The 21,292-nt window shown below is 43.6% G+C and overlaps 3 protein-coding genes and 1 long non-coding RNA gene across 11 annotated transcripts in view; 1 reads left to right on the top strand and 3 right to left on the bottom strand.

Annotated features, from left to right (window-relative positions):
• The window catches only part of fynb (FYN proto-oncogene, Src family tyrosine kinase b), a 59,376-nt gene extending 56,769 nt beyond the window's left edge, over nt 1–2,607 (bottom strand). For 4 of the 5 annotated variants that reach the window (XM_068708571.1, XM_068708574.1, XM_068708575.1 and 1 more), the window contains exon 1: nt 2,467–2,607. The gene's annotated coding sequence lies outside the window, so the exon portion shown is untranslated. Of the gene's footprint in view, nt 1–1,620; nt 1,798–2,466 lie in introns of all 5 variants that reach the window. The other variant, XM_068708572.1, reaches the window with a different exon arrangement.
• Nucleotides 2,608–4,060: 1,453 nt separating this feature from the next.
• Nucleotides 4,061–20,445, bottom strand: si:dkey-119m7.4 (uncharacterized protein LOC560629 homolog). 4 transcript variants are annotated; one of them, XM_068708563.1, is made up of 10 exons: nt 19,836–20,445; nt 19,029–19,132; nt 18,670–18,824; nt 17,776–17,944; nt 15,791–15,914; nt 15,179–15,285; nt 12,146–12,357; nt 11,272–11,380; nt 10,624–10,836; nt 4,061–6,220 (listed from the first exon to the last, which is right to left on the bottom strand). In XM_068708563.1, the coding sequence occupies exons 1-10, from the start codon at nt 20,226–20,228 to the stop codon at nt 6,196–6,198; spliced, it is 1,611 nt and encodes a 536-aa protein (XP_068564664.1). In that variant the 5' UTR covers nt 20,229–20,445; the 3' UTR covers nt 4,061–6,195. The 4 variants fall into 4 exon arrangements, 3 of the variants coding, with proteins under 3 accessions (XP_068564664.1, XP_068564666.1, XP_068564667.1); XR_011102772.1 differs by lacking the exon at nt 4,061–6,220 and adding an exon at nt 9,993–10,078 and having other exon boundaries at nt 11,272–11,378; XM_068708565.1 differs by lacking the exon at nt 4,061–6,220 and adding an exon at nt 11,096–11,160 and having other exon boundaries at nt 10,765–10,836.
• The window catches only part of tube1 (tubulin, epsilon 1), a 21,409-nt gene continuing 20,122 nt past the window's right edge, over nt 20,006–21,292 (bottom strand). Inside the window, exon 13 of the mRNA XM_068708568.1 lies at nt 20,006–20,068. The gene's annotated coding sequence lies outside the window, so the exon portion shown is untranslated. The remainder of the gene's footprint in view (nt 20,069–21,292) is intronic.
• Nucleotides 20,960–21,292, top strand: part of LOC137870783 (uncharacterized) — a 2,716-nt gene continuing 2,383 nt past the window's right edge. The window contains exon 1 of the long non-coding RNA XR_011102740.1: nt 20,960–21,194. This is a non-coding gene — a long non-coding RNA (uncharacterized lncRNA). The remainder of the gene's footprint in view (nt 21,195–21,292) is intronic.

Genomic DNA, 21,292 nt, shown 5'->3' with positions numbered 1-21,292 from the left:
ACAACATGTTGACCGTGTTTAGATGTATATCTTAGAGTACACTTGTGGTCGTCGCTGTGTAAAAGTAAAAAGTATTACTGCTATTCAGTATTACAGATTAATCTACCAACTCATTTGTTCAACAACTTCATTATTATAAAATAGAAAATACTGAAAAATGCATATCATAATTTCCCAGTGTCCAAATGGACTTTTTTTTTTCCAGACCGTCAGCGTAAACGATAGAACCAGGACCTTTCTAAAAGGGCCTCTAGTGCTCTCAAACACTACCGCTTTCGTCCACAGGGATCGTCAAAATCAACACAGAAGGAAAGTTCCTTGTGATAGCTTTCAATCCAGACCGTTTTATAACCAGTTAGAAGTTCCTCAAAGTAACTTCAAGTGATCCTTTAACGAAAACAAAGATCTTATGTCCATGACATCTTATAAGCAGATTGCAGACTTGAGTTTCCCTAAGTGTATCGTTGGGACTAAAATACAAGAGCGACTGGTAAAGATCTACTACTGCATAAGCTTTCCTCTGTTCTACTGTCCTCACCTCTGTGTGATAACCTGCCTGATCAGGTCTCTCCTGCCAAAAACATAGTATCCGGGGTGAGCTGTGATTAGGAGCACAGTACTTTTGCAGCGCCTGTAAGGAGGATGACAAGCCGTTTAAAGCTGTCTGTCTAACCAGGCCTGCATGCTAAACACAGGGGACTTTAATCAGCAATAGCAAGCGATGCCTCATCCTATTGTAAGCACTGATAATAAAAAAAAAAAAAGAAAAAGAGGAGCAGCCCTTAACTCATAACTCATCCTGACAAGAGCGGTATATCTCGGGACATCTGCAATACAGAACTTCACTGCAGAAACAGACGATTTAACACAAATGGACGTAAAGATTTGTTTGATGTCTGCAAAATCGAGATATGCAGACCTGGACAACGCAACGCAACAGCTTCTACAGAAAAAAAAGAAATGTATTTCATAAAGCTGGTTCCTGTGCTTGGTTTCAAAGACTACTACCACTCAGACAGAGAAGATGCCAGCAGCCTGGGGACTGTTCCATACACTGGGTTTCCATACACTGCACCTGTGTGCCATCACATGGTTGTAACAAAAACAAAAAACAAGCAGCTTTTGCTTTCTTGCTGCAGAAATCTTACACTTAGGTTGAGTAAGCCAGCTGCTGGCACTGCTTGAACAAAAAAACCCAGAAAAACAAGGAAGCTGGCTTTCTGAAAATAGGAATAATAGCACTTCTACAGCAGAAGAAATTACAACTGCACGTCTCGTTGTTGCCGCTTCCACATGTTGCAGTTTTTCCCCTGAGAGCCACCCAAAAATAAAGTAATTCCAAGTAGCACGTCTTGCTGTCTATCGCCTGTTGTAAATACAGGTCGCTTCATAGCGAGACATTTCTTAAAAGGGGTAGACAATGCTGGTGGAAGAGAGAAACTGTTGGGCAGCCGATGACAACATTATTAATGACACTGATTCTGCAGACAACGATGCGTGGAAGAATATGGCTGTGGTGAGGTTTTATGGGCAAAATGAAGAAAGCAGTTAAAGGAAGAGGGCCATCATCATCATCATCATGGAGGAGGCATATGATATCCTCATCCCAGTGCAACACACCCGACTGGAAGAACAAGCGTTATACATGTCGCCGTCCAGAAGTCACAGACCAAACATCAGCTTGGGTGGGTGGTGTTTTCAGGTGATGCCGACACAGCGTGGAGGAATGCGAGCTGGTCCTCAGAGTCGCCAGAGCGCTACGGTTTCCCTAATGCACGCGGGAGCACCTAAAGCATCCTAGATATATACGAGAAAAACACACACACACACACACACACACACACACACACACACACACACACACACACACACACAGAGAGAGAGAGAGAGAGAGAGAGAGAGAGAGAGAGAGAGAGAGAGAGAGAGAGAGAGACTGCCAATCATGTGAGGTTGTGTCCTTCATCTGACTCTCCACTTAGCCTCTATAGGGAGATGCTGATGATGCTGCTGCTGCTGGTGGTGGTGGGGGGGGGGTGAGCATGGTAAACAACCCGAGCAGAGGACCCTGAAACCACTGCGTCAAGATGCTTTCAGGGCTAAACGCCTCCCAGTTGATAACAAACATAAAGCATAAAGTATTCATTCTGTTTCTCCGTTGGTACTTGTCTGGCGTTAATTAGCTCCGGGAAACCCGTTTCTTCACTCCTGTGACGCGGACTAGATGTGTGCTGTTTTTTATTTTTTTACATTTAACCGAATACACACAGAGTGTCATTAAAAAAAAAACACAGCTGTCGCGAGCACCCATGTAGTCACTAGCTAATATGCTAAAGCGCCTTTTTACGTTCAAGAAATGTCAATAATATTGATACTACATGGAGAGAGAGAGAAAAAAATCAAAGTAAGTCACACCGCTTCAGAGGTACCAAGGCAGCAGATTGATGAGAGAAAAGGGAAACGTCTTACCTGATCAAACGCGTCTAATATCCCGCAGCTCTATATTCCATTGCCGTTGTGATGAAATGGTTTGACAGAGAGACAGTGAGACAGGCTGCCCTGGTGTCGCCGTACTCCGCTCGTCGTGGACTCTGCGTGTGATGGCGTTAGCTCTGCAGGGCCCACAATGAAACTAGCGCCGCCTTCACGAGCCGTAGGAAATATCACTCTGTTACGACGGGCGGCAACCAACGGGATCCAACAAAACGGGTTGTGCGGGTTGCATAGAATATTTATCTGAAGAAATAAGACATGGAAATTGTTCTTCGTAGCCGAGCTGTCGAATGGGATGTTTAAATGACAGAGGACACAAATGCCACGACATGATTTGTTGGCTGGTTTTATCTGAACTGCAGCTCATCTTACTGGTATTCCCTCTGACAAGGATTGGTCTAGTTGAATGTCTCTCTTTTGGTATGTGTTTTCGAAAATTAAATAACTGTATTTATTACAAATAAATAAGCATTACTTTGTTACGTACTTTTTGACTTATTCATTGTTGTTTGGCTTTTATTACCACTATTGATTATCCCGATAATCAGAATCCAAAGCTTTCTAGAAGCAAGTGAAGGACGCATAACGGGCCCGGTCTTTGATTGGCAGGACGCCCGTCCAATCAGAGGATATCTAGGTCTCAATGGAAATATAGTAACATATGAACTACATAAACAGTTTTGTTTTGATATTTAGTTGAGTTTCGGAAAGTTTTAAATGTGTTTTTTTCTTATAGGTAGTGCTATATTTCTGTTTGACATCCAAAGAAGTGACAAACAGCTGTATGAGCTGCAGTGCATGTTTACGTTTTTAATTTGTTTTGAATTGACTTTGGAGCGCCATCTTCTGGCTACACAGTGAAATAGCACTTTAACAACCACAGAGCAGCCGGCTCACTCCGTACAGTCAAACCCCTCATTACTTCATTAGGGCCTTTGCAGCCATCCTAGACCCTCCTCTACTTGAAGTAGCAGTTGCTGTCTGATGTCTGCGGGCCGCGCTGCCCACAGCTCAGAGCCTACAGCTGCTTCGGCGGAGCGGACTCACGCGCAGACTGTTGCACGCGCACGGACACCCTCCACTGAAATAATGACACTGATGACGGTTTAGTAAGGAACCGGATATGATTGAATGGAATTGGAGATTGAATAATTTTTTTTCTGGCGATTCATTTTGTGAGTCTGATCTCTTTTTGTATATGTATTTTGTGTTAAGAGTGCATGGAGAAATTACAATAGGAAGAACATGGGGTAATGGTGCACTTCTGCCTCTCGTGGCCAAAATGAATATTACAACAACAAAGAACTTTTTTTTTCTCCAACTGTTTCACAGACAACTTTTTTTCAAGGAACTTGTTATCCTTATAAAGCGATCATTATGTGTTCAAATGTAATCTTGTAAAATTAAACAAATCCAGTTGTTTTCACAGCCATATAAAATAGATGAAAAGATTTAAAAAATAATTTCCCAATCATTTGAATAGTTTGTTTTTATGCTAATAACCGCTATAGTTCACAATAAAAAAATAAAAGGAAAACATTTTGAATTTAACAAACGAGCACTACATACATTTATGTTAGAGAAATCTGTATAGAACAAATCAGTAACAAATACTTTTCACAGCAACTACTTGAGTCACAGACTTTGGTTCTACAGAATCTCTGTATATAAATGTAAAAGTGTAGAGATGCATCGATACAATCATTTTACATAATATCGAAAAAGAACATGTAAGAGCCTTGAGTCAAACATTTAAGTGTTTTTTACTACTTAAACTGTGTTTTTCAAGCATTTTAAACCAAACATATTGTGCACCACAACTCTCGTGAAGACTTGTGTTGTCACCAGAGTACCAGAAAGCAGAGATGAACTGCAACGGTGTTGCTGACTGACCAAACGTACTCTGTAACACACTGATAATACTGGTTCCGGGGGCGATTACGTTTTATGAGCTTCCTCCGGCTTTACTAAGCTGACAGAAGACGTACAGTAGCCGCTTTGTCTCTGCAGTAGTGCCAGTTTGTTTACATCCATTGTAAACTGAAAGCTAGAGACAGAGGAGAGATCCCCAAAACTCTCACGTTACATGACAGAAAATCCGATATACAAGTACAAATATTCAGAAACGTACACTTATACGTTGAGTTGTCCAAATGTATATATTTGTTAAGTCAAGTGCCATATAGTCCCGTTAAATTGGAGAGAAGTCATCTACGGCCGACGTCTCCAACATCTTACACCAAAACAAACTGATAGATGGCACTAAGAGATTAGATTTCGAGGTGAACTGTCCCTTTAAGTTGTGACCCGCATGTGTTGCCATGGGTCATGACTTAGGAGAGCGTTCAGGGGAGTTCACACAACATAACAGCCTTTTCCCAAAATAGTCCATAAACTACCATTTGAACGTTAATATGATCCTGTACGTAACTTTCAGATGTTATCCATTTTGGCTAGCTCTGATTCAGTAGATCGCAGAGAGACTCATTCTCAGCAGAAGGAAAATAGGAGAACGTTGAAATAAGTTTCCGGGACAGCACGAGATCTTCCTGGACATTTTACTTTTTCATGACTGGAAAACATTTTTTTTCCCAGGTTGCGTGTGAACCCTGATAAAAGACGAGAGGTAACTCGCTCTCCACAGAGAGATGGCCGGTACATGAGGCACACCGTGCAGACTTCCAGAACACAAATAAGCTGAGTTTTAGAGAAGAAAAACAACCCCAGAACCCACGGGCATTAATGTGCTGCTATAACAGCCTTCTCTCTCCTGGTTTCAGTCTTTCAACTAGATGATGCTCCCAATCAGCCACAAGAGCATCGGTGAGGTCCCACACTGATGTCGGCATTCCAATTCATCCCATAAGGTGTTGGACGAGGGTTGAGATAAAGAGCTCTGTGTAGGCCAGTAACGTTCTTTCATGGCAAACTGGCAAAAAACATTTTCTTTAAGGAGCTTGTTTTGTGCTCGGGGACACATGTCGTGTTGTAAAACTGTTGACACAAAGGAAGCACGGAAGCACACTATTCACAGGCCTACACAGGAGGCTGTTTCTTTTAGCAAACAACTTCATAAAGTGATAATATGTCCATGTTGTGTTTACAGCTTGCTCTGCTTCCCCCTAGTGACCACAAAGTCACACTCACGTCATTTCCAGCATAAAAAACGTACAAAAATGCATTTGCGAGAAGTTACTGCAGCAAATGGGTGCTGTGTAAGAGGATGAAGCTGTCTCTTTAAATAAGTGCCCTATTTGGCATAATGGCTCCTTTTGACTTGGATAATGCACACGTGTGTAATGTGTAAGCCGCAGCTCATCAAACAACGTAGGAAGTATACTTTAGTACTAACGTTACATAAAGGGAGTCATTTCACTCCAGCGACAAAAAAATATATATATTTAAGCTGATTATCTTTGGCACACTGGAACAAAAGCAAAGATGTCATAAAATAAAACAACTTTGTACAAAAGAGTGGTGGAAAAAGAGTAAACAAAGTGTTCAGAATCTTGCAAAGACCCATAAAAAAACGAACAAAGTTTAATCTTGACTTTGACTGGAAGCGTAGACATTTGCCTTTTGGAATAGTCCTTAAAAATACTGATACTGATACTGATGTGGCAGTTTGCACCGGTGTTGTTGTTGTTGTTCATCAGTCCATCCCGATGCCACCGCCGCAGATATCCAGTTTTCCTCGGAGAAAGTTCAAAGACGACCGTCACCCTCCTCACTGAAAAAGAAAAGATGGAGGCATGTGATAAAAAAATTGAGCCTCAGTGCAGCCGAGGAACAACTGCAAAGTTCAGATGAAAAACAGAATATTAAAATTCCACTTCTTTTAGAAGAGTGAAAAAAATCTGCTTAGACTTCAACGTGAATCCCAACCCGAGCAACAACATTACTTGTGTCTACATACCAGAATACATCAGTTAATATTCCAGCTATAGCTTTCAGATTCAGGGTATTGGTCTTTTCAAGTGACAAGGCTCCAAATGTAGGTTCATAAAGTTCAAGTAAATCATTGGTGAGAAGGTCAAGGTGCAGGTCCACACCTCTACTATCTTCACTCCTGTGACGGTCCCCTGTCTGGGTCATTTGTTATGTTCTTTTAAGCCAGCAGGACCAGACATGCTGATCGTTAACTGGAGACACCTGGGCCCGGTGCTCCCGTATAAAGATCCGCCCTCTTTTCAATCGCCCTCTCTCATACCAACCACCCATGGAGCAGCGTGGATGGCTCGTGTTCCGCCATTGCAAGATATATGTTTGTTGCTTTGTACAATAAACCCTTTATTGGTGCAAACTGACTGCGTCTCCCTCACTAGTGCCACGGCTGCGGAGCCAGGTCGTGACAAGTTGGGGGCTCGTCCGGGATCGTTCGACATTGGTCCGTTTGCGATAGTGGGTACATTGCTTGGTAGTTTATTGTAGTATTGCTACTGCTCATGCTTAAGCGTTGGTACGTCATAGAGAGGCGTCACTAAATTATAAGTTGGGTTTCCCTGGATTCCCTCGAGTGCTTTCCGGGGTGCGTAATTCCTTTGGGGGTCTTATCGTGGGAAACAGGCGCTTTTGTTTGGGAGCTGCAGTAAGTTGTATATATTTGTTGGTATAGATTTGAGTTCCGCTTTGCGAGTTTTCCCTTCTTCTTGGTGTGAAATGCAAATCAATGTACGTGTTGTCTGACTGGCGCACTTAACGTACCTTTGATGCAATCGTTTGCCCCCTGTCAGGTTCAGCGGCGTTACCCCTTTGGGTTTCGTCTTGTTTTTTTTGTTTTGTTAGTGTTGCGGTGACCGTGGTTAGAGCAATCTTGCTCGGGAGCACAGCCATGGTTCTGGGGAGTCGCCAGTTTCTGGTTGCTTTTCCTCGCCACTGGGCTTCAGTGCGTAATTACCCACCATCATTAACAGCATGAAGACTAGGGTTGAGTTTTTAGGTAGGTAGTTTATGGTTAGGCAGTCAGCTAGAGGGGCGCACTCGTATGCTGATTAGGCCACAGTCTGTGGTTTGTGCACCACTAGCCTTCACTATTTGTTTCATTGATTTTCATGCACACTGAAGTATGGAGGATGTTGAGAGCTTCTTTGCTTCTCCCTCTGAGAAGGGTTTAGATCTTTGCACAAAAGAGCAACTATTGAAAATAGCAGAATATTATCGAATCGAAGTGGGTGATAAACGTCTAAAGGAGAGAGTGAAGGCCATTTTGAAGTCGCATTTATTTGACAAGGATGTTTTGACTGAGAATCTCTCAGCTGTTTTCCCGGAGGCCGCGGGCCCTCCGTCCCAAACAGGATCTAATTTTACATTTGAACAGCAAAAAGAGTTGCTGATGCTACAACTTGACCACGACAGGTTTAAACAAGCTGAACTGGAGAAAGTATTGGCTGTGGAGAGGCTGCGCCAGCAGACAGAAAATGCCAAATTGGAGATAGAGCAGTTTAGACTGTCATTAATTAAAGAAGACAAGCTGTCAGCTGGTGAGCTTGGTGAGAAGTCTTTAGAGCAACCTGCGGATGCCTTTGATGTCTTGGGTCACTTAAGGCTCTTGCCAAGATTTTCTGAAAAAGATCCGGAGTTGTTTTTTTCATTGTTTGAGCGTGTGGCTGATGCGTGTAAATGGCCAGAGTCATCACGCACACTGATGCTGCAGTGCATGCTGACTGGAAGAGCGCAGGAGGCGTACTCCTCGTTAACTGATGCTGATTGTAGAGAATACTCGTCTGTGAAGGCAGCAGTGTTAAAGGCTTATGAGTTGGTTCCTGAGGCCTACCGACAACGATTTAGGAACTTAAAGAATGGAGAGAATCAGAGTCATCTGGAATTTGCGCGTGATCTGACAATTCATTTCACTCGTTGGTACTCTGCTTCAGGTATTGAGGAATTTGACCAATTGTGTGAACTGGTGGTACTAGAGCAGTTCAAAGATTCAGTTGCTGTGCGCGTTGCTGCGTACATCAGTGAGCAGAAGGCCACAAACGCAGCTGCAGCAGCGGCACTCGCTGACGATTACGTGCTTACGCACAGAGGAGGTTTTGCTGATCACAGGACTGGTAAAACTTTCCAAGTTAAAGACGGTAGTAATCTGCGTAATGCAGAACGAATCTGTAATTATTGTCACAAACGGGGACACTGGAAGGTCGACTGTCATTTGTTGAAACTTCAGCCTAAAAATGCTGCATATGGGTCTCATGCTAAAGGTGTTGGTTTAGCCGCACCCGTTTCTGAAGTGAGCCCTAACTGTCTTGACTTGTGGGTACAAGACTCTGGTCCTCAGAGTTTGGAGGCCTACCGACCGTTTATCCATAAGGATTTGGTCTCCATGTTGGGTAGTGAGACTAAGGTGCCAGTGACCATCTTGAGGGACACAGGGGCTTTCGACTCGTTCATTCAAGCAGGAGTACTTCCCTTGTTCAGCGAGTCTGATACAGGAGACTTGGTTCCTGTTCGGGGTATGAATTTAAATGTTATGTTGTTTCCAGTGCACAAAATAATGCTCCATTGTGATTTGTTCCAGGGTGAGGCTAAGCTAGCGGTGCGCCCAGCATTTCCAATCCAAGGGATTTCTGTCGTCCTGGGAAACGATTTGGTTGGTGCACGTGTCTGGGCAGATGTACCTCAGCCGGTGGTGCAACCTGTGCCACTGCCGAGTGTAGACCCAGGCAAAAACCAACGTGATGTCCCTGAGGCGTTCACGGCCGGCGCAGTAACACGTGCTATGGCAGCTTCGAAACCTGTGTCTCACTCAGAGAAAGGGAATGTTGCAGCGAAGTTCTCACTACCTCTGTCTAATTTTCCTTCGTCGATATCTCGCAGTGATCTGGTTGCAGGACAGCAGGCTGACCCCCTCTCTGAAAGAGCTGTTTCAACAGGTTCGCCCTGAGACTGAGGTACTGGACAGTGCTGGTGGTTATTTCCTTCATGATCTGATGTTGGTAAGAAAGTGGGTGCACCACAGTGGGAGTTTTGTCAGGGAACCAGTATTTCAAATAATTTTGCCGGTTACGCTGCGTGAGTCAATGTTAAAGGTGGCTCATGATGAGTCAGGACACTCTGGGGTGAAGAAAACGTATGACCGGATTTTAAGACACTTCTTTTGGCCTCGTATGAAACAAGATATAGGTCACTTCATTAAAACGTGTCATATATGTCAGCTGACTGACAAACCTAACCAGACCCTGAAACCTGTGCCTCTGTACCCTATTCCAGCAATCAGCCAAACATTTGAGCATTTGATAATAGACTGTGTGGGTCCTTTGCCTTGTTCAAAGACAGGTGCTACTTACCCACTGACTGTTATGTGCCAGAGTACTCGCTATCCGGCAGCGTACCCCTTACGCACCATAACTACTAGGTCGGTGGTGAGAGCACTGTCCCAGTTAATTTCGGTGTTTGGCATACCCAAGGTCATTCAGTCCGACCAAGGCTCAAACTTCTCTTCTCACATGTTTTCCCAGGTGTTAAAGCAGCTTCGTGTCCAGCACAACCAAGCCTCTGCTTACCATGCTCAGAGTCAGGGTGCGTTGGAACGCTTCCATCAGACGCTAAAGTCCCTGTTGCGCGCTTACTGCATGGACCTGGGTAGAGACTGGGAAGAGGGTTTGCCCTGGTTAATGCTGGCAGCTAGGGAGGTGACACAAGAGAGCACTGGGTTTAGCCCAAATGAATTGGTGTTTGCACACACCGTAAGAGGTCCGTTGGCGGCCTTGTCTGATAACTGGAAGGAGGCAGAACCTCCTAAAGACCTAATTGAGTATGTAAACGGTTTTAGGCACAGGCTTTATAGAGCAGGAGAACTAGCTCGGGAGAATCTGGGTTTAGCTCAGGTAAAAATTAAACGCTTGTATGACCAATTCATAAACATAAAATAATTTGAAGTTACTACAAGGAACTCTGATTTCGTGTTGATCTTGGCGGCCCCTGTGGACGAAGGCGGTAGTGTTTCACCTTGTGTAGCGAAGATCTGCAGCTGCCAGAGCCCCTTCAGAAAACCTCTGATTTTACTGCAACATGGGTCTAACAGTCTGCCCCGCTCAGTCCTGGTTCTACCAATCCTCCAGTCCCTTTTTTTCTTATTTAGGTGAAGTGAGCCTTTAAAAAAAACAGAATGGTCTAAAAGCAGCGATGTCAAACCTGAGGTTGGATCCCTCCACGTCTTCGATGGTGTCGGGCAGTGGCTTATTGGCTGTCTCAGGGAGCAGCAGGGTGAGGGCGGAGCCAAGCAGAGGGCAGAGCCCACACAGAACCATGGGGGCCTGCGGACTGAGGCCCTTCAGGAGGTATAGCATGGGAGCCAGGACCCCTCCAGTCCGAGCACACATAGAGCCAATACCAATCCCGTTCTGTCTGTGGGAGACACAGAAAGAGGGTCAAAAAGACCAAAGGTACACACATATCTACATCAGCTGTACCAAATATGTACTTTAATGTAAATCAGGTGCCAGAATGCATTAAAAAATCGTACAGAGGCAATGTCCTCAAATCCTGGAAAGGCCCCTGAGCTGCATTATAAAACAGTCTAGCTGGCATTGGACTCTAACCTATGATCACGATTGCTTTGTGTCATATGTTTTTTTTATGGCATTGCACCTCAATTACAACATACCGTAATCACAACTGGCTTCATTTCATCACACAGGCTCATAGATCACTGGGCGTCGGACAACCTGTCTGATGTCAACCAGAGCAGGTTTGGTGAGTCACGTCAAATGTGGCTTTGCAACCTCGTTGGGAGAATTTAGTCTGTAAACCACAGGAGTGTTTTTGGAGGGAAACGCTCACCTGATAACGGTGGGGAACACCTCCGCCGAGTAGACGTAAATAATGGAGAGAGACGCCGTGATGCCGAACTTCCCGATCATGGCCAGCACGGTTTTGACGACAGACAGCTCTAGAGGAGAGGTCAAAGGGAAGTGAGGGGAAAGATTCTCAGTCATGGTTAGAACCTTGTACCATTAATAACCCACAACAAACTATCTTTAAAAGGGTGAAACACCACGGCACCCATCAATATGTGACACATAAAAAATATGTAAAACTAAGAAGTGGACATTTACAGTCACCCATTTCCTACAACAACAGTGGTCAGTTTATAGTGCTCATACAACGCTCTTAAAATATTTAGTTTTGTATATACATTATTATATTATTATCATTATAATATTATTATTCCCTCCCATATAACAAACTAATAGTTCTGTTAATAGTCATTGTAATTTTATTAAAACTTTTTTTTTAAACTGTCATGCCAAAAAAGCAGCATTGAATTTCAATTTTTGGCACATCAAATATTTTTTGTAACTATGTTGCAGTTTGCACAATAATAATTGTTAACAATCTGCAACCGTTTCATGCATTCAGATTTTTTTCTATATTCTATAATGTTTTGGGGCCAAGCAAACCATATAGTTTATACATGACGAGATGAGTATGTTTTTAAAAAAGTATTGTATTTACTCCAGGCTGTAGAATAAGCCACAATAAACCTATACAAAAGGCCCCGTCATGCAAAAAAAAAATGATGACAACAGATTTTTGAAAAATATCTTGTATAGATCATACCGCCTTGCACTAATAGATAGTGTATGTTGTTCATTCTACTCTGTTTGGACAGTCTATGAGGAGGTCTGCACTAAGCGGCCGAGTGTGTCCATACCACTGGGGATGAAGATGGTCAGCAGGCAGGCCGCGCCGCCCACGGCCAGGAACGCTAGCTGGGAGAGCTTGCGTGAGCGGTTGAGGGTGAACAGGGTGATGGTGCGTGCCGGCATCTCCACCAGTCCAAAGATCATCTGGGTCAGATAGATGTTCATTCCAAAGTCAGAAATGTTCAGCGACAGACCGTAGTACACAAGCACGTTGGCGAACCTGAGACACAAAAGTAGAAATATAGCGTCATTTGTTTGGAGGGCATCGTGTAAACGACGCACTTTAAAGTTAGCATGTGTGGGATCTTTCAAATAATGGCGTACACTTTAGTTTGTGGGAGATTTAGGACGTAGTGCATGAAAAATTAAAGGGATAGTTTGGGGGTTTTGAAGCGGGGTTGTATGAGGTACTTATCCATAGTCAGTGTATTATCTACAGTAGATGACAGTTGGCACGCCACCAGTTTGGAGAAACAGACAGAAGGTTCAGAATCCAGTTACAAGGGAGGCCAACTTCCACACCGTGACTGTTGAATGCGAAACCAAAATCAATGAATGGCATTACTAATGACAGTAATTACTAATTAGTATCACAGCGATATGGTCTGAGCAGCCAAGGTGCAGCCTTGTTAGAGTTATGGATAAACCAGGTCTGGAGTGTGCGTGATAAATTTATTATTTTATTTGCATTCGTTTGTATGATTTTATAGCTGATCTGGTTATTATTTTCTGTTCTGTCTTCAAAACAAGTAAACTGCAGACTGTTTTATTATGGATGCACATACAGGGTTTATAAAAAAAACTCACACTGAGTTTTTATGATCATATGTACGCAATGCGGCACTGAAGGCAACTTTTACAAAACATATTTTTTTCTGTAGATGAGAGCTTGAAGAATGATGCTTGTAGAGCATTTCAGAGAAATACCCTAATACAGTGTTTCTAAAATGGGGGTACTTTAAAATACTTAAACAATACGGGAGGTTAAAAAAAAAGAAAGTAAAAACAAAAAAATCAGTCATGCATCATTTCTAAGATAATTACACTATAATACTAGCAGGGCTGGCACACATTTTGTATGGAAGACAGAAGCTGAAAATTAAATAAATAAATGACTCAATAAATATTTATTTACATTTATTTTTTTCTGTATTCTTTTCTTTACACATTTTTTGATGGATTCGTTCTTCATTATGCATTTTTCTTGTTGTCTTTAGACAGTGGTGGGCCGTCAGGGCCAGCTAAGCCTTCTCTGCTGGTCTAAACAGAATCACAAAGTTAGAGCTATTTTATAATTTAACAATTGTTCACAAATACACTACAAGTATTATAATTTTTTTCCCATTAGCTTATTTTCTCATTGCACAGCTCCTGTCTTCCTCAGTTGCTTTGCTTCCAGCATAGCTTGTTTTAAGTAGAGCTCTTATCCAATCAGATTCAGCCTCTATGTCTCTATGTAAGGAGAAAGGCCCGAGGCCCGCTAGGTAGACTTTGCAGATTAAAGTATATGGGGACGATATTGTTGATTGTCATAGTCTTCAACCAATCAGATCTTTAGTTTGACATGTTGGGCGTATTCTTTGACGTGCCACTGCTACCGAGGTAGCCTGCTAAGTACGTCAGCATTAAGGTGCGCCGTGATTGGTCAGTGGGCCAGCGTGACTTTTGTCAAACAGAAAGCTACCTAGCAGATCATAGTGTTTAGTAAGAGTTCAAGTTGAAACATATGTAAGAAGTTATGACATTTTTAGCATTTTGCTTGGTGTAGATTCTTTCTTTTTTTTACCTAGCTGTGTTTTTTTTAACACTCAATGGCAGAAGGAGAAGGAGAAACGCCTTTTTGGAGAAGGACATTTCCAGAAAAACTGGACATGTATCAAAGGGTCGGTCAAGCCCACAGCTAGCAGCCCTGACCCAGCATGGAAAAGGATTTGTACTGCTCTTGGTGTTTGGAGTTGTTTGGAACTACGCTACGCTAACCAAGGCAGCTATACGACAGGACACGCACAAGCTACGTGCTTTTGAAAACTTTTGGAGAGACCTGAGTGGACTTTGTCTTTAAGTGAAGAGCAGCTGTGGTAAGTTAACTGATTTTGCGTCTTTACATCTGCAGTAGCGTTTCTACAGTGTTCATTTGTCTATAGTGTCGTTTTTATGAATAATATGAATGGTTCGTTCTCTAGCGCTGCAGGTTTGCTGGATTGATTTGTTGCTTTGTTGTCATATAAATATATGTGACTGGTTCTTGTGAGTTTTTCTTGACATTGTGTTAATTACATTGATTTGGACTATATGCATTGTCCGTTAATTACAAAGCATCCCGTCATGCGCGGGGTTATTGTCCGGACAATTGAATCTGTTCGGGCTGTTGTTTCCCCGCTGTTTCAGCTGTTTTTTGTTATTGTTCCGGGTTCAGAGGTCACAAAGCCTGTTGTCTGTTACGTGAGTGCAGTCCACCAAAAACATTATATTTACCACAATTTAAGCCGTAGTATACACGTCTCAGTGATAAAGGGAACTGGCCTTGAAAATAGTATAACCTGTAATTTATGAATGCTGCAGCGCAACCACGCTTTCTGCCTTGATTTTTTCCCCTATTTTTCTTCTTCTTGTCTTTTCTCAGACCAGTTTGAAATATTGCTAGGGAGGAATAAGCTTTGGCAAGAGATGGCAAAGAGAAGTGCGTTATAAAAGCAAAGTTGTTAAGACTGTTAGGAATGTAGGAGGGCAACAAAACTCCAAGTGACCCTCCAGTTTTACACAGGGGATAAGGAGTTGTGCTGTTTGGGTGTGCAACTGTAAAACACTAAAAACACACAAATAAAAGAGCCATACGGCAGCACTACAGTGCAGCAATAGCTGTATGGCACAGATATCATACCAGTGGTGTTCTACTCTAAGTTGCCAAATTAGCTCAAAATGTAATTGACTCTAGAGCTTTTTTTTGGTGTGTTAAAACAAAAATGCTGGGGAGACAAAGTTTTCCTATCCAGATATAAATACTGACATAAAGAAAAAGGGAACGCTCTGCTCATACTCACCAAAGATAAAAAACAATCAAAGAGTGCTTCCTCATTTTGGGGGTTCGAACAAGGTCTATGAATGAGTGTTTTTTCTTCATCCCGGTTTTCTCTTCAACATTATGGACCTGGAAAAAACAGGGAGTAAGACAGTGAGCAACAGACTTGGGAGTCTGGGTTAAAAGTTGGCAGAACACTACTATTTAAGTAGTTTGCATGTGTACATGATAATGACATTTATGCAAAGTCATAATGGTTGCTTCAGAGTGAGACCGTAGTACCTATGTCATACAGTTAGTGCACTCTCACTTCTACTAAAGCAAGGGGAACTATTCAGTACTGTGCAGCAATGATCAATGAAGTGATCTCAAAATCATAATTTTGATATTGTTAACAAATGTGACGTTGTTGTAACGCTGCGTTGTAACGCTGCGTTGTAACGCTGCGTTGTAACGCTGCATTGTAACGCTACGTTTTCTAGTGTAACTAGGTGGAGTTGGAGGCTTACTACTTCAGCTTTGGCTGCGATGGGTATTTGTTATTAATGTTGACATTTTGAAAGGATTAAATAAATGACCAATATGTAACAAATATTCACAGACTAGAAAATAATACAAAATGTTGCATCTCTACCTGCCACATCTCCAGATCTTTGCTGAGGGGCCTCCCATTCATCTGCGCTGCTTTCCGGATCAGCTCCCATGCTTCCTCCTTTCTGTCATTGGCCATTAGCCAGCGAGCTGATTTTGGCAACACCCTAAAAATGTAAAAGCAAATTGTTCAGGTGACCTACTTACAAACACTTGCGCTCAGCCCACTGTGTATTATCTACAAAAAATGACAGTCGACACGACCTCCAGTTTGGAGAAACAGACAGGAGTACCAGCACGGAGGAGAAAGCAGTTTACTGCTGTGGACGGGGCCCGCAGCAAAACCGTTTTTAGACACCTAAAAAAATCTTTATCAGTTTAAGTGTACACTATATTTAGAATAATTTTGCCGGTTTACCGTGCCATAAGACTGACGTTCCCAAGAGGGAACTGAAGCCGTCATATCCATCCATGCTCTTGCCAAAGCCACCAGACTCCATTGAAAAAAACTAATTTCACCTCGTGGAACACAGGAGTAAGTGGTCTACCACTCCCTCAAACATTTAGTTCTTTTGTGAATCCGATCTAACCAAAATCCCACAATAACACAGACCAACCTTTCGAGGCAGCGGTAGACCAGCAACTCCTGTGTTTAGGTGTCTAACATATGTTTTGCTGCTGCCCCCATCCACAGCTGTCCACTGCTTTGCTTCTGTGTGGGTTCTCCTGTATGTTTCTCCAAACTGGGGACGTGCCGACCGTAGTGTACTGCGGGTAATACACTGACTATGGATAAGTACATCATACAACCAAACTTCATAACACCCAAACTACCCCTTTAAAAAAATATTTACAAGAATGAAACACTGTGCTGTTCTTGATACCACCACCGGACGGCGCTTAAGTAAGAAAATCACAAATCCTGCACACAGTGGCTTTAATAATAGGTAAGAGAGACTGTATTGTGCTCCATCCGTTAACATTAGATTGAAACAACAAGATGCACAAACAGGTACAAACATGTAGTGCAATAAAAAACATGTCCTAAAAGTGGATTGTGGGTCCCTGATGGTATTTATGTTGAGAGGTAGTCAGACAGCTTCTTTATTTTCTGTGGGGACTTGCTGTCTGAGGGCGAGGTCAGTTGAGGTCATCGCAAATGTGCACACCAAGAAACTTGCTGCTTCTTCCTTGTCTCACACAAGACAGCCGTCGTTGAGAGGAGGGAGGCGACTGTCATCTCTTTCACCTTATCGACGTTGAGATTGTTACCCACCAGGGCTGCGTCGCCTGCAAACTTGATCATTTTGATTGGAGCCTTGTTTGGCGGAGCAGCCGTGGCTCATTAGTGCGAAGAGCATAGGGCTGGGAGCACATCCCTAGGGGGTGGTGGCTGCGACGGTCCAGAATCCAGTTACCAGGAAAGGCCAACTTCCACACCAGCTTCTGGGGGATGACTGTCGAATGCTGAACCAAAATCAATGAACGGCATTCTCTCATGGGTGTTCTATTTCTCCAGGTGCGACAGGTCTAGGTGGAGGGCTGAGGAGACGGCCGGTGGAGCTGTTGGCCAGAATCTGAACTTTGACCCACACAAAAACAAGCGTGTACAAACCTGTGTTTTCCAACTCTGGAACATCACCAACCCTCTGTATTTGTATACGTGTCCTTTCTAATTTTTCTGAAACTGTGTCCTGTGAAGCACTTTGTAACTTTGTTTTAAAGGTGATTTCTAATAACATCGTACTTGAGTAAGATCTATAGCAAGGGGCACACAGAGGGATACTCCTCAAAGAAGGTCTTTGCATTTCCCTGTACTGCTGCACTAAAAGTATGAAAGGAATTTGGCACCAATCATGCATGACATCGAGCATTCGCTACACATTTTGTTTTCAATCACAGGGTCTGAAAAGGGATCTCCATCATTAACAAAGCACAACACAATGCAGGCAGTCTGTTTTTGAGTTTGAAAATACTGGAGAACAGTACACACAGCATCACAACTGGGTCACACTGCTGCCCACTGACCAGATGTAAAAGATGAAGAGGAAACCGGGTGCTGAGATAGCCAGCTGCAGCTTACGCCAGTCTCTTATGAGGTACGCCACTCCGGCCAGAAGAATATAGCCGAAGCCGAAAAAGTAGTCGGTGATTATACCTGCCAACATCCGCTCCTTGGATCCTGTCCATTCTGTGCCTGGATGAGACACAAACAGGACAGGGACACATGAATTACATACAATCACATATACTGTATGTACATATAATAACTGCTTGAGAAACTACATATAAAAACAAGTTCATCGACCCAGTTCATTCTATAAGCCATCGTCAGGGTTATTTCCTCATACTTGACGTTGCTCGTCCAAAGCCACAGATGACAAAATACAACCTGTTTCACTTAACTGTTCTTTAAGACTTTTTATTAAACTCAAGTTATTCATCCATCTCTAGTGTTTACAGTATTTACACCTTTAAGGATTTTGCTTTACTTTAGAAAATAAAACAACAGCCTAAAGCTAGAAAAAGGACCAGTTCACCCACATTAACAGCTTCTTATCCTTAGAGGCAAAAGATTTGAAATATCAGCAGCTATCTATTGATCCTGCTTCCAACTCACAACCTGTTCATCGGTGAACTGTAAATCCGTAAATGGTTTCCAGGTTTCCTGTTGCTCATGAAAACAGGTCTGTGAATTATCTTGAGTACTCGCGACATTCTCTCTGGAGAGACGTGTTGCTTTTGTTGAGAAGAGGGGGGGGGGGCATCGTAGGACATCTCAAAACCACGGTAAACTAAATCAAACATGGTGCATGGTATCTGCTTTGCTAGATACCACTATGCTTTTTTTAAATCATTGAAATAAAATTCATCCTTTGATAAGAGACAAAAATCCCAGATATCTTTCCATGAGACACTGACCTAGGACAAAGGCATTCATGATGACACCAGAGATGGTTGTTCCAACCACAAAGCGGAGGGCAACGTAGACGTAGAAATTAGGGGCGAAAGCAGCCCCAACCCCAAAGACAGCCTGGACCGCCAGGTTGACGAGAATGATGATCCTGCGACCGTACCTGGAACAAGACAAGACATTTCACAACTCTGTCATTCCATGTGAACAATACTTTGAGAATTGTTCTGATGCATAATTCTAAGACAGGGCGTGATGAATTAAAAGTAAAAGTAATACGGAGGGCAGATCATGGGAGAAAGTAATAAGGAGTTACATCATTTATTTAACAGTATTCTGAGGATGGATGTGGTGTGATCAAACTTACTTATCAGCTAAGCTCCCAAACACAACAGCTCCTACTAGGAGGCCAAACATGTACATGGAGGAGGCCATGTTGTTCAGGCTGGCACTATCACAAACCAGGTCCCACTGCAAGAAGCACAGAGAAGTGATATATTCTGTATATTCATGTTCCCCAGAGGATGACTCCTATTTATTTTCCATTTGTTTCCGTGACATTCATCTCCCCCACAGGATTATCCATTTCCCTTCTGGAGGCTCCATGAGCACCACCTTGATGTTAAGCATCTCTCGAGACAACAGATAACTAGATTTAAACCACAGCCTTTGTTCTTGAGGCCGTACTCTGTTGGTGATGCCTTTCCAGCACATACCGGTAAGGGTCCTTGTGTTATCCACAGCAGGGGACGTTACAGAGCCCCGTAAATCTTCGCATCAAGGGCCAAAGTAGAGGTCCAACAACTTCTAAATCAATTGCAGATTTGCCCGACTTCCTGTCCAACTGTGGTCACAGCAGCTGGCCCGTCATGTTGCTACACGTGACGCAGTTTTGTCCAATCGCATCGTTTTGGTGATATAACCGCTTCGCCTGCCCAACCCTTAGGTTACAAAACATGGCAGGGTAGGCCAGAAGATGCCTGCTCTGCAGGAGTCCATCTCTCAATCCTCACTCGGTTTAACCCTGTCTCAGGTATCACCAGATCCCACGGTAATAATACGGACCCTCGGCATTCCTCAGCTACATGGAGTCCTCATGTTAAACACATCAGGTGAAAACGTAGATATCCTGAAGTGAGAGGCTGCCAGGCAGGCGGTTGATTTTTTCACTCACCTCAGTTACTGTGGTGCTTTGGAAGGTCTCTGTGCTGTACTCCCAGCCCCCCTGGCAGCTCCCAGCAGGGTGTCCATCGCCAAGAGCTACAGCACCACTGTGGTTCAAGGGTACCGCACAGGACAGATCAGGCCGGCCATCGGTGGTGGCCAGGCGGCTGAAGTTGAAGTCCGAGGTGGCCGGAGCGCCCGCTGAGGGCCATGAGGAGCGGCACAAATGCGGTGGGACGGCCCCTGTGAAGACGGAGACCAGCATGTGGAACGCCAGAAAAATCTGAGGCAGACAGATCCACACAAACAAGACCTTCTGGAACTTCCCAAAGCCTCCAATGAGACAGAGGATGCCATCAAAGTTAATTTTTTCGGGCTTTTCTTGCAGATGCATACTCAACATGCGCTGCTCTGTGACAGATCGGCTCGGATACAGAAAGTACAGAAGTGCTCCTGAAGCTGGAGCTGCCAAAGATGCACAAGCTGATAGAGGCAGAGGGGTCAGTCAAATACCTGAGATAAATGACTGGAATGAATGTCGGCACCACACTGATGACTAACAGGTGGAGAGAGTATGCAGTCACACCGGTGCTGTGCTCCAGTGTGAGTGCGACCTGGTGTTATCTGTAGTGCGTCTCTCAGAGAGTGACTTAACCTCTCATGTGAGCGACGGGAGTGAACCAAAGCAGGAGGGAGGGGTCTACTCTCTGTAGGAGGAGGAGCTGCTTCCCCCTCTGTCCCTCCCTCCTCTCCATCAGGTTTTTTTTATTTTTTTTATTTAACCCATGCAGTGTGCCAAGAGTGTGTAGCAGCCTCTTGTCTGAGACAAACCTCAATCAGTGAAAGTTGTACGGACTGAAGTAACAAATGAGCGTAAAAGCCACCTTTGCACTCCTAAACCTCTCATGTTTACATTGTTTTTTGGGGGAAAGGGATCATATAGCGTTTGTGTTTCAGCTGACAAACTTGTTCAATTGTTCCCAGCGGGACATCAACACCGGCTGAAAGACATGCGCATTCCAAACGGTATCAAGTGATTCATTCGACACGGGATGCCATGTTGGGGTGGGGGAGGGGGGGGTTTCTAAACTGGGGACACAAAAGAAGTAGATAAATACAGCAGTGAGGGATTATTACTATGCCCTTATCACCGGGTCCCGTTTATCTCACTTATCGGGTCATTTGCTGACTTGAGCTACCGCTGCATAGTTTGACCTCGGCTGGGCGATTCTTCTTCCAGGAAATTGAGCCACCCGCTACTACGTGGCTCAAAGCGGACCTCGCTATCAAAACCATACACAAAATCTGGAACAGAGCTCCCGGGGTAATCTGAGAGGACTGACGTTGGGCATTCTTTGATGAGTTGTGGGTAACTGTGGGTACTCATCTGAGTACTATAAATATGTTCTGATATTTAATCAAAATAACATGGAACCAAATGATCCAATCCCATTGAGCCATGTGATT

Source organism: Cebidichthys violaceus, unplaced genomic scaffold (assembly GCF_023349555.1).
Source record: "Cebidichthys violaceus isolate CVI_PGR_0920_01 unplaced genomic scaffold, fCebVio1.0.p SCAF_14, whole genome shotgun sequence".
NCBI lineage: Eukaryota > Metazoa > Chordata > Actinopteri > Perciformes > Stichaeidae > Cebidichthys > Cebidichthys violaceus.
The sequence above is the reverse complement of the archived record's forward strand: the minus strand, read 5'-3'. Positions and strand labels throughout refer to the sequence as shown.